Genomic DNA, 13408 nt, shown 5'->3' on the forward strand with positions numbered 1-13408 from the left:
GATTCACTCTCAGGACCTGCACCCAGGACCACTAACAAGGTCAAGCTCAGCCTTCTAGCCAGGCCTGAAGATGCTCAGTACTGTACTATCCGTTGGAAGATACTGTCAGAGAAGGGTCCAGCATCAGCCGTTTGTAGGCGTTTGAATCCCCTGGTGAGGTAACTGCCCCAGACGCAGACTTGAAAGATGGCCTTGAATTGGACTGATGTGTTAATCTACCAGCATGCAGGGTCACTCAGTGTCTAAGATATTAGACCCCTGTGACTTTTAAACATGTATGGAGAATAAGCTTCCAACTGGTATCTTCTTTCAGTGTTTAGTTTCTTTTAGAGAAGTGTTTTGTCTACCTGAAGAATATTACCGAGGGGGTTACTCACCATGTTACCAAAAGTGTACTCTTTATAGAGATCCTCTTGTGAAATCTCTATCAGGTCATAATCTCTAGAAGAGCTGTGTTTCTCCTAACATTTTTAAAAAACTCTTCTGAGCATTGGTTAAATAATGGATTTGATTTTCCTTTTGGCTACAGATATATTTGAAGACCACCCATAGCAAGTAAATAGCATTTGTGATGTATAGCGTTAAACTGGTCTCTGTTCGAAATCCACTGTGATCTTTTCCTTTGTCATTCCTTTCCTTTTCCTACCCAATTCTAATTAATGTTATTTTGACTTTTGTGTATCCAGGTAATCCACCCTCAATCTTTTTCAGAACAGGCTAGTGCGTGCACGCGCATACACACACACACACACACACACACACACACACACACACCCCTACATACAATCCATTTAGAACATGTGACTAAAGCAGAATGACCTGATTGTAACCTTTAGGTTTCTAATGAGCTTCCAAGTATCTGAGAAGAGGGCAATACTGCCCTTTCCCTGCTAGACAGAACTAGTCTGAGAATCATTCTTAAGAGGTCCTTAGGGATAAGAATCCTAATTCAAACTCAGCAAACACACAGCCAAGAGTCAGACACACTCTTCTTTCAGATTTCTCGGAAAGTGCTTCCTCCTGCCTTATGAGCTCGGCTAATCGGTGACTCTCTGTTTTGCCAAAATAACTTCTAAAGGCATTGCTTGGCCAATTCATTAATTTTTATACAAAACAAAAATAAAATCCTCTTTGACAGAAGTACCATTTCTCTCCACCGTCTCCTTCCTCCAGCAGACAGCGGCAGCATTAATATTTAGGAAAAGTCAGTGGGTGAGGACGTTGCTTTTCATTGACGGCTATTTGTGAGTTTTCTTCTCTCTCTTCTCTGGGCCCCGGAATTCCTGTTTTGTAGTCCTGGGGCTACTTCCTCATTTGTGTCAAGATGGACAGTAATATTTCACTTCCACTTTGTTCTCTAGATGGAAATAGAGGAGTTTGTTTTAAGAAAAAGTAGGCCCATTCCGTATGACCCTGCACAGTCTAAGGCAGCCAGAACTCACTGGCAGTTAAGAAGAAATTAGGAGACTGTGTATAGAAAGTTTTCAGTTTAGTGAACTACGTTGGGCCGGTTAACAAATCAACTCCAAGTTTGGACCCCAAAAGGATCATGAAGTCCTTTGTTCCCAAGACTTATGGGAGTGGTAGCTTTGTAAAAACAATCCTCTCTTTTGGTACTAGATGCTCTAATCAAGGCATTTGAATCAACTATGAAATTAAGAGCTGATATACTATCTAGGCTCAATCACTTGATCAGCTACTCATGTATACCATTCCAGCTAACAACGTTTCAGTGTTCCCCACATTCACATCCATTAACAAGTACATTACACCAAATCCCTGAAATCAGGTTCTTCCTTTGCCCCTTCTTCTCCACTCAATATTATAAAGCCTTCCCCAGGCAGCTGAGAAGGACAGAATGAGGATGTCTGAGGTCAGTGCCAGGCAGGCCTGGCAGAAGGGAAAAACTCTGCTTCCCCAGCCAGTCACTTCTGTGTTCTGTGCTTCCACACCGCCCCCCCAGGTCCCCAGGCCACATCCTCAGTCCCCCAAACCACAGGCCTCCGGGCCCCAAGGCAGCATGGCCAGGGTTCTTTCAGACACCCTGTGGCTGAGCACAAAGGGCAGAAATGAAACTTCTGGGGCTTGAGGGGGTGGAGCAAGCACCCAGCTGTGCCCCTGGGGCAAGAGAACCATCTGCACACACAGCCAGGGTGCTGGCTTCCTACTTCCCACCCACCTCCGCATTGAGAAGTGCGCATTCAATAATGCAACTTCTCATACTATTAATAATAATTGTCGACCACATACATAGCACTGAAATCTCACCACAACCATATGAAACGAGTATTGTTATTATTCCTCTTATTCTACAGATGAGGAAACTGGGGTCCAGAGAGGTTAAGTGATTTTTCCAATGACAAACAGCTTGTCGGTCATAAAGCCAACATTTGAACCCAGGCAGCAAGGTGTGAACCTGCACTTCTTACCATGGCTCTGTACTATCTCTAAGAAAAAGAGAATAAATCTCTAATTAAATCTCTAAGCCTGCACTGCCAGTCAGAATTTACACATTGTGTCTGACCAGCATAGGGCATGAAAATCTGGGGGGAGGAAAGTTCTTTCTCACAGAAGTGACCCTTGTGTGTAAAAATCAGAACTGAATAAATTCGAACCAGCAGAAATGCTTTATATAGAGGAGATGGCCTTCGAGACTGACACAAGACATTTGTCTTCCTTTACCATGTCCCTGTGTGCTACAGTGACGAGTGAATCCGTGGGTTGCTGCTGAACAAATATGCACCGGAGCACCTACGGATTGGTGTTAGAATAGCTTGGCCCCAGGTCAATTTCCCTTCTCAAAAATTTTCTGTTAAGGAGTTTGACCACACAGTGAGCTCAGAAAGCAAGGGTTGTGCCTGAAGCCCCCAGTGTACAGAAGGATAGAAAATAATTAAAAATCAGAATGTACTCTAATTCAAAATCAAAAGGCATCCCCATCTCTGCCCTTGTGAAAATTGTGTGAGCTAACAAATTAATAAGCCAGTTGCCCGGGGTGAAGTCTGCCCTTTGCCTGTGTAATCACCAAGAAAGGAGAGTGACTTTGGTCAGTCCAATGGAGGAGCAAAAGATAATGATTTCTGGACATAAGTGAAGTGATTAAGGATGCAAGAACACTAATGCGCTGGGTCCACAGTAGGAAGAGCCCAGTCTTTTGAGTCTGGGAGTGTCCAGCTCCCTGACAAGTAAGCAGAAAGCAGGTAAAAGTGATCTACCCTCCAGGCAGGGAAAGGAGAGGACTAACACTTATTGAACACTTGCTATGTGCCAGTCTCTGTGCCAGTCATTTTTTATATGTATGGTCTCATTTAATACCAGATCCGTCCATGGGTTTTTCTACTTAGACAGGGTGATGCGTTCATGGTCCAGCCTTGACACGCAGAATGATATAGGTATGACCACCATGACCATTGCCATTATCCTGCCACGTGCAAATGACACACACAAGATAATGTAAAAGCAAAAAGGAGGAGCGCCTGGGTGGCTCAGTCGGTTAAGCATCTGACTCTTGGTTTCTGCTCAAGCCATGATCTCACGGTTCATGAGTTCGAGCCCTGCATTGGGCTCTGCACTGACAGTGAGGAGCCTGCTTGGGACTCTCTCTCTCTCTGCCCCTCCCTTACTCTTTCTCTCTTTCTCTCTCAACACGTAAATTTAAAAACTTAAAAAAAAAAAAAAAGAAAAGAAAACTCACTATCTTAACATTTTGGCCTGTAGACTTCCAATCTTTTTTCCATATAAATATTTTGTGTTCATTTGCCAACATGGGCTGATGCCACCTATGTTGTTGTTTTATGCCTGCTTTTTAACTCAGACACTTTCACATGCTTGTTCAATATTGTTTCACAGTATCATTCTAGCAGTTACAGAGCAGGCAGTTGTAGGTACTTTCATCAGTACCCAACTATAGGATATTTAGGTTACCTTCAAGTTCTCGCATTTTTAAACATTCTAACAAATATTCTTATGTATTGGTCACTGCAAAATTATCCAAGTTTTTTTTTTTAATTTTTTTTAATGTTTATTTATTTTGGGGACAGAGAGAGACAGAGCATGAATGGGGGAGGGGCAGAGAGAGAGGGAGACACAGAATCAGAAGCAGGCTCCAGGCTCTGAGCCATCAGCCCAGAGCCCGACGCGGGGCTCGAACTCACAGACCGTGAGATCATGACCTGAGCTGAAGTCGGACGCTTAACCGACTGAGCCACCCAGGTGCCCCAAAATTATCCAAGTTTTTAAAGGCAAATTTCTAGCATGAAAATTGCTGGGTACAAGGACATAGGCATTTTTTTAAAGTCCAGTTTATTGAGGCATTATTCACCTACAGCAGAACTGGGCCTTTTTGTGGGTACAGTTCTTTGAATTTTGACAAATGCATCAGTCATGTAACCATCACCGCAATGAACTTCTCTAACATTTATTAGCATTCTAAAGCTTTTGATGCATGTTATCAAATTGTCTGCTAGTAAAATTATACCTATTCCCACCTACCATCAGCCTATGAAAGGTGAACATTGGGTATTATTCTTCAAAAAAAAATTGTTTTAAGATTTTCCAGTTGGATAGGTGAATGTTTCCATCTCATTCCCTTACATTTCTTTTATTACAAATGAGGTTGCATATTTTTCACATTTATGCTCTGTTTTTATGCCTTATGGTGTGAAATCACATTTATATCCTTATATCCAGATTTTTGAAGTATTTATATCTGTAATCATTAACTTCAGTTTTCTTCAACACACCATCTTTGCCAAGTTACAACATTAAGGTTGGGCTGTCCTCGTGTTGTAAAATTGAGAACCTTGCACTTTCTTCTTTACTTTGGCACAATATGATTGAAATAAGCATGCCTTGCTTAATAAGTGGACTTAACTCACCTGTGGCACCTTGCTCAAAGGCTTTTGGAGAATGCGCCAGGCAAAGCATTTTCTTTTAATTTTTCTAACTTTTATTTATTTTTGAGAGACAGAGCATGAATGGGGGAGGAGCAGAGAGAGAGGGAGACACAGAATCCAAAGCAGGCTCCAGGTTCTGCGTGGTCAGCACAGAGCCCAACGCGGGACTCAAACCCATGAACCACGAGATCATGACCTGAGACGAAGTAGGACGCTTAACTGACTGCGCCACCCAGGCGCCCCACGCCAAAGCATTTTTAAAGCCCTCTCGCTCAGTATTCAGAATGTGTGTAGGGGCTCCTGGGTGGCGTAGTCAGTTAAGCATCTGACTCTTGATCTCGGCTCAGGTCAAGGTCTCACAGTTTTTAAGTTCAAGCCCTGCATCAGGCTGTGTGCTGATGGCACAGAGCCTGCTTAGGATTGTGTCTCTCCTTCCCTCTGCCCCTACCCTGCTTTTATTTAAGTTTTTAAATAAACTTAAAAAAAAGAATTTGTATTAAAATTCCCAAGGTTTTTCAACAGTTTGGAGCATCAGTGAAACGCTAATACATTGGTTTTCTTAGAATAGGCCAAATTGTAAAATAAAGATGAAAACAAAACCTCAAACGCCACATTTCCATCATTTCTCTGGATTCCATTAGCCCTTGGCAAACACGTATGTTTACATGAAGCTCAGTGATCCCAGTATGGTGTTCAAAAACTGACTCATTTCTTTAAAGAGAGTACAGAAATTTCTACCTTCAGTTTCCTAGGAGAGAAACTGATGTGAAAGGTAGAGTAAGAAAAAAGATGAAATGTACCGTATCAACCAGTTTTCCCCGAGCACACCCTGGACATGGGCGATTACACTAATGTGCTTCCTAGGGTATGGAAATAGCATATGTTCTCATAAAACCCTCCATCTGAGAAAGAGGATCTGCCCTGTTGGTGATAGCTTCCTCTCATGGACAGGATAATGCTGTGTAAATTCCAGGATCCCTGGGCAGTCATCACCCTACTTAGTTACCGCATCAACATAACTGTCCTTTCTTTCCCTTTATCCAGGACGTCTGCGTTAAGGCTTACCTCGCCCTTCGTCATCACACAAACCTGCTGATCATCCTCTTCTCCATGATGCTGATGACGGGAATGCCCCAGTTAACAAGCAAAGAAGATATTGAATATATTCGGGATGCCCTAACAGTGGGGAAAAGTGAGGAGGATGCTAAGAAGTATTTTCTTGATCAGATCGAAGTGTGTAGAGACAAAGGATGGACCGTGCAGTTTAACTGGTTCCTGCATCTTGTTCTGGGCATCAAACAAGGGGAGAAACATTCAGCCTAATTCTTTGGGCTAGAATTAAAAACAAGTTAGTGTTCTAAAGCTTTAAGTCAGCATGTCCATCATTGAACTTGGACTGATGGACAGGACATTATGAAAGCTGGCACTTCAGAAATGCAGCTCTGTTGCTGGCTGAACCCTTTACTGGAGAAAAATACTGGCATGTCGGTTTGTTTAAATAATGTTCAGTTTTAGGCTTGTATACAGGTTTGTTTTTCCTCATTTGCTTCAGTGATGTTGGAGAACATTCTAAGTTTAAACAAACTATTTCTTCATTGTGCCTGCTGGTTTGACTGTCTTATTATCGAGTGCCTCTGGAAATTGGGAATAATTGGTGACATCTCTTTTCATCTGCGTATACTCTCAATTTGGGTCATTCTTGTGCTCCTCAACCTCTTTAGAGAAAAGACATAATTGTTGTAACCTCTGTCTCATTCCCTAAAGGACACTTCCAAACATCCCCCTCCATGTCTGTAGATGATAGCGATTTGCTAAAAGCAAAGGAAGGCGAGTTGGTCTTTTCAGTGTCTTTTGTAATTAGGTTCTTGTACAGTGTACAGCTGAGATGCACAAACATACAATGGAAAATCTGAACCTTTGTGCCCTGGCACTTCTCTGCTGGTCTGCTTCAGGGTTACGAAGAGGAAGAACAGAGAGGAGACCATTCATCTCAACTCTGCCCAAGAGCAGATTGCCAATTCCAGCTACTACAGCCTTCTCCAGCATGGAAACAGGAAGAAACTAAAGGGACTCATTTTTCACCTTTACATCCTCCTCCCTGCCTCCCTTCTTCCTTAACTGTTACCCTCCCACAACTCTTTACCCAAGTTGTGAAGTCCTCAAGAATGCATCTACCCTAGAATTCAAAACTTAGTTGAAAAGCAATTTCTCCCCTAGGGTTACTGGAATTTTATGTACTTATTTGTAAAAATGTTTGGTGGAGTTTTTTTTTTTAAGTATATTATTAAAGAGGACATTCTAGGAAATATGGATTTGTTTTCACACGCCTTAATTTTACATTTTGGTCTAAGAATTTTTATTCTTTTTTTTTAATGAAAGAAGGTATTTGGTATCTGAACAGTATTTCATATTAGCAAGAACACTACTTGCCCTGTTCATCTCTCAGTTTAAAGGACTTTTAAACTCTGACACATTCTTCAGATTTCCTAAAAATTGAAATGGTTTCTTTAAAAACCATGTTCATCTCCTAAATAGCTTGCTATTTATTGGAAGTGTTGTTTAACCTTAGAGAAAGATCATTAAATTATTTATAAAATATTTCTAAATTACCTATAGTTAATACTTTACCTAGAAATAACTGTTAACCATGTCTATGTTTAAACACAATCAGATATAAATAGGTATTTAAGTTAAAATTTTTCTAAATAGATACCTTTGGTGTAGCCTGAACTTTTTTTTTTTTTTGTATATGCAAAAGGCCTTTGAAGGTAGGGGTAACACTGCTTCCTTGCCAGCTGAGCCTTTCCCCTGCTTCATAAGGTGTCTAGAAAGAACACTTCCTTGACAGCTCCTTCTTTCAAAACTACTCCATCCCCCAGTACAGAAGACCATGCCCTGCAATGCATTAATGAATGCATTAATGGAAGGTAGATGTTGTATGACATTTTTACAACTATTCCCCACCATTCTTCTGAACAAGAACAGGAAGGATGATGCTTTCTAATTGAGAAGATATATTCATTATTCTTATTAAAAAAAGCTGAGCTGGGCCTTGCACAGATTCTGCTTTTTATTTGAATTGCTGAAATAATCGTCTTGATAGAAGAGTTAGAGAAATGTATTTATATTTAGCTTGCTGGCACATGGGCATACCTATTTTCAGATGGACAAGTTCTTTTGTTATGCTGACACACATCACATTGGGCCTGATTCTTCTGTATTTCAGTGAAGGTAGAACTTTAACTCTTTAGACTTACAGATAAAAATTACTTTTGTGTGCCTCTTCCGTTCATTATTTACAGTGAATCACATGACCCACAGCTTTTAGACCTTTGAAAACGTTGTAGAGTTCAGGTCATCTCCTCCTGAGAGGAGATTTGGGGGAATTACCCACAATTCTGTCTTCACTGCCAGATGAAAACAGAGATTACAGGTCAGATGATTCGGGTAAAAGCAGCTTTCATGTATGTCCAGGACTGGATACATGATTTGCAGAGCCCAGTACAAAATGAAAATGTGGGGCCTGCCATTCAAAAATTATTAAGAAGTTCAAGATAGCAACAGCAGAGCATGAAACCAAGCACAGGAACTTCTGACCATGAGTCACTGCACAGGTCACAAGCCTGTGAAGCTGGCGCTGTACAGATCCGAATAATGGCTTTGATGCTCAATTTTGCATTTGGACTCCATCTGTAGGAGTTCAGATAAAGTGCCCAGATCAAAATGCTGTTTATGTTCTAATTAAAATACCTCATTTCTGTGGCTGTACATTTGGACGTAAAACACTGGCCCATTGATTTAGGACTGGAACAATGGCCACTAAAAGGAGAGCAAAGCAGATGTTCGAGACCTAGCCCCATATGACCCCATTTAACTACGTTTAGTGAAAGTATGAGGGAGTGGAGACGTCGTAGATAAAATATAGAAATTCCTAGAGAAGACTCTTGACTTTTAAAAAGGTAACTTTATTAACTATATATATTTATAGGAGATGAATCATTTTTTAAAGAAAGACCAGAAGGGCGCCTGGGTGGCTCAGTCGGTTGGGCATCCAACTTTGGCCCAGTTCATGATCTTGCGGTTTGTGAGTTTGAGCCCCGCGTTGGGCTCTGTGCTGACAGCTCAGAGCTTGGAGCCTGCTTCAGATTCTGTGTCTTTCTCTCTCTGCCCCTCTCCCACTTGTGCTCTGTCTCCCTCTGTCCCTCAAAAATAAATAAATGTAAAAAAAAATTAAAGAAAGGTTAGATATGGGAATTCTGTGGGATAATTTGGAGGCTGGGAATCCTAGGTAAATGGAAATTATTTTTTTGATATGGGCCAAAAAATAAGTTAGAAAGTATATTTATGGAGCAAGTTCTGGCGTTTGGCAAACCAGGCTCTATTTGCCATGGCTATGAAATAAATTGTCAGTTATATTTTACAACATGAAGAAAAAAGTTTTTGGATTTTTAAGGACTCTGCCATCTTATATCTGTTTTACCCAACCTAATAATTCTGGTCAATTAATCTGGTTCTTAGCTGTGTGCTTGTCTGCATATTTGCAAGGACTCATTTTTAGGACAGATGCCAGGGGAGCCTAAAGCACACACCTTGGCAAAGGTGCTCATTCAGAAAGTCAAGAGATATTTCCTCTTCTGGACAGTCCAGCTCTCCCCACTTGTATTTGCATTTCAATTACAATCGTTGAATGTAAATTCAAATTAAAGAATCGACGCCTTGTATTCTCTGTACGCGTCTTTTAATGTCTGAAAGTCCAGATATTCCTGAAAGTCAGATTCCTTAACAAATCTTTATGGAGTATGGTGCCTGGCTGGCTCAGTCAGTCTGACTCCTGACACGGGCTCAGGTCATGATCTCACAGTTTGAGTTCAAGCCCCGCATTGGGCTCTGTGCAGATAGCATGGAGCCTGCTTGGGATTTTCTCTCTGCCCTTCCCCCCCCCTTGCTGTCTCTCCCTCTCTCTCTCTCTCTCTCTCTCTCAGAATAAATAAATAAACATTAAAAAAAGAAGAAAGAAAAAATATCTTTATGGAGTGCCCACCACCCTACTAGACTGTGTGCTGAGGACTGGGTATTAGAATGTGGAACAAAATCGACCCAGCCTCAGTCCTTAAAAGGTTTATAGTTTGCTGGCAATAGCAGACACCTCATAATGGTTGTATCTTGTGGGTCAAATTGTGTCCTCCCAAAAAGATGAAGTCCTCACCCTTGGTCCCTGTAAATGTAATTCTATTTGAATGAGGTTCTATAGATGTAATAGGGTTAAGGTGAGGTCATGATGGTGAGCCCTGATTCAATATGTCTGGCATACTCAAAAGGAAAAAGAATGTAATAGAGGTAGAGATTATAGTGTCTACTGGGGTACCTGGGGTACCAGATGCCGGAAGAAGCAAGGAAGGGTCCCACCCTAGAAGCTTGTAAGGGAGCATGGCCCTGCCAACACTTGCAGATGTCTAGCCTCTAGAACTGTGAAAGAATAAATTTCTACTGTTTTGAGTCACCCAGTGTGTGATATTTTGTTATGACATCCCTAGGAAATTAATAGAGTGTCGACCATCATCAGTTTTGTGGGGGTTTCTTTTTGGAGGAGCAGACAGAGTTTATGTAAGTAAACCTGTTTGATGCTTTCTACTGTTACCAAAAAGACTTAATTAAGTGCAAAATATGTGACAAAGTGCTAATATACTTAATATATAAAAAGCTGTAATAATTCAATAAGTAAAAAATGAATACCTTACCAGAAAATGTTGAATTCACCAAAAAAATACATGTGGCCAATAACCATATCACAAGAACCCCAAATCACTGCTGATGAAGCAAATGCAAATTAAGATAATTTAAGTGTCTTTTCACCATCAGATTAGGAAAGATTGGTAATAGTGAGAGTTGGTGATAATTTGGAAGAAAGAATACTCTAGCACACTGTTGAAAACAGAGCAAGTTGATAAAATTTATGCATGGCATTTTGTCACATTTTATCAAAATTAAGAAGATATTGGGGTGGCTCAGTCTGTTGAGCATCTGACTTTTTTTTTTTTTTTTTTTTTTTTTGGAGAAAGAGAGAGAACGCATAAACGGGATAGAGTCAGAGAGAAGTAGAGACAGAATTCCAAGCAGGCTCTGCAACATCAGTGAGAGCCCGCTGCAGGGCTTGAACTCACAAACTGTGAGATCATGACCTGAGCCCAGATCAAGAGTTGGACGCTTAACCGACTGCACCACCCAGGCGCCCCAAGCATCTGACTCTTGATATCAGCTCAGGTCGTGATCTTTCAATCATGATCTAGATGCTCCATGCCGAGTGTGGAGCCTGCTTGGGATTTTCTCTCTCTCTCTCTCTCTCTCTCTCTCTCTCTTGCTCATCTCCTCCCCGACTCACACACAGGAGAGTGAGCTGGGTATGGGCAAAGACAGCGGGGAGCCCGATGTGGGGCTTGATCTCAGGAATTATGAGATCATGACCTAAGCTGAAATCAAGAGTAAGAGGGTTAACTGACTGAGCCACCCAGGAGCCCCAATAAATCAACTTAAAAAAACAACAGAAAAAGAGGATATCTATTCTCCTACCCAGCAAGTTCACATCCAAGAATTTATCCTTAGAAACTATCGGACAAGTGTGCAAAGACTTACAGACAAAACCACTTACCAATATTCTTTATAATACAACCCAAAATTGGAAATGGCCTAACAGTCCCTCATTAGGGGATTGGTTAATTAAATCACATTCATACAATGGAGTACAATGAAACCCCTGAAAAGATAAGGTAGATGAAAATGTATTAACATCCACGTAGATCTATGACATAATTGAGTGAAACAAGGTGGTTACCAGGCCAGTGTTGCGGTACAGTCATATTCAAGTAAAAATGTAGGCTTACAGCAACATTAAAAGGCTGGGAGAATATATTCACACCAAACTGTCAATCGTGATTTTTTTTACCCTACATTTATTTTTTTTTTTCTCTCGGGTTTTGGGAAACTTGATGCTATATTTTTGAATTTTTTAAAAAGGGAAAAATAGTATTTTAATTTTGGGAAAACAATACAATCTACACGATAATCATATCCTTTAGCTTACATCAAGCCTCACTAAAAACTCAGAAAATTTTGTTTCTCTAAGGGAAAAAAATCCCGTGAAGTCAGCAGTTGTCAAGGAGTGACGGCCAAGCTGTTGTCAGAACTTTCTGGCATACAAATGACCGTGTCAAAGTTTCCTGTCTTATTCAACCCTACCTGATTGTGATCTCTGGTACACTAATGCCAGCCTGATCCATCCCCTAAAATGATAATGCTTTTAGAGAAGAGAGGCCTCCAAGGATGCTGTCTGTTTAGTCAGTAAGGGATGCCTTGCCCGGGCCAGCTCTTGTCAGCTCTGCAAATCTTCTACACTGAGCTCTCTAGCTCACACATGACGTCCCCCTTGGAGGTGCAAAGCACCTCATTTTCACTTCTCGGGGAGTGCCAGAATTTTTTCTATGCATTCACTCATTAGTACAAATTAAATCTCACTGCCTGTGGCTTTGGTATGACGTTTTCCTTCTGGGAGCTGGGCTCTGAGTCTGGGTTTATAATGCACCAGTCATTCAATTTGGAGGATGTGATGGAGACAGGGACGTAAAAAGGAACATAGAATTTACCTGCAGCCCCTCTGTATCTCGTAGTGGGTGGCCAGTCCTCTGACAAGTTTTATACGCAGAGAATCAAACTCAGAATTCTTCTGATTACACTTAAGTGTTAAAATGGGTCCCTATTCTCTTCAGAGATGTGCCCACCATGACCCCCACCATTTCCAGCCACATGCAGGGTTGTGGCTGAACAGAACCTCCCATTACCGGATGTATATGGCAGCCAAAGCCATACTGGTCCCTAGCACCCCCACCCCATGCCTTTCTTTGTATCATCGCCAAACACCTGTTCTACAAAATTACCAGGGCCTCCACTGGGAAAATCCTGTGGCCACAAACCACTGCCAAATCCCTGAGTTCTCCCTGGCTCTCTTTCCCCAATCCATGGCTCTAGAAACCAGAAGAGACAATTTCTCCGTATTTTTAATTTTTTTCTTATGTTTGTTTATTTATTTAGAGAGAGGGGAGAAGAGAGAGGCAGGGAAGGGCGGGGGTGGGGAGGGAGAGGGAGAAGAAGAGGGAGAGGGAGTGGGAGAGAGAATCCAAGCAGGCTCCACACTGTCAGCATGGAGCCTGATGCAGGGCTCAAACTCATGAACTGTGAGATCATGACCTGAGCTGAAATCAAGAGTCAGCCGCTTAACTGACTGAGCCACCCCAGTGCCCCACTAATTTCTCAATTTTGAAGCAACCCCTTGCTTAGGCAGTAATTGTTTATCATGGCAAAGCACATTCTGTAGGTTTTCAACTGGTAGAGGAGTTTGACTCCTTTAACCTATACAGATTTAAAGGAGTCTGAGACTTGAGATACCCTAGTGGAAAGCCAGGGTGAGTGTGTGTGGCTGTGGATGCAGAGTGGACCATAAGCCAGTAACTGGGGGATAATCC

The 13408-nt window shown here is 41.6% G+C and overlaps 1 protein-coding gene across 3 annotated transcripts in view; it reads left to right on the forward strand.

Annotated features, from left to right (window-relative positions):
• Positions 1–7199, forward strand: part of PIK3CG (phosphatidylinositol-4,5-bisphosphate 3-kinase catalytic subunit gamma) — a 33577-nt gene extending 26378 nt beyond the window's left edge. For all 3 annotated transcript variants that reach the window (XM_053218619.1, XM_027071678.2, XM_053218620.1), the window contains exon 11: positions 5940–7199. In XM_053218619.1, the coding sequence (XP_053074594.1) occupies positions 5940–6218 (279 nt within the window). In that variant the 3' untranslated portion in view covers positions 6219–7199. The remainder of the gene's footprint in view (positions 1–5939) is intronic.
• Positions 7200–13408: the final 6209 nt, after the last annotated feature.

This window comes from Acinonyx jubatus, chromosome A2 (assembly GCF_027475565.1).
Source record: "Acinonyx jubatus isolate Ajub_Pintada_27869175 chromosome A2, VMU_Ajub_asm_v1.0, whole genome shotgun sequence".
Taxonomy (NCBI): Eukaryota; Metazoa; Chordata; class Mammalia; order Carnivora; family Felidae; genus Acinonyx; species Acinonyx jubatus.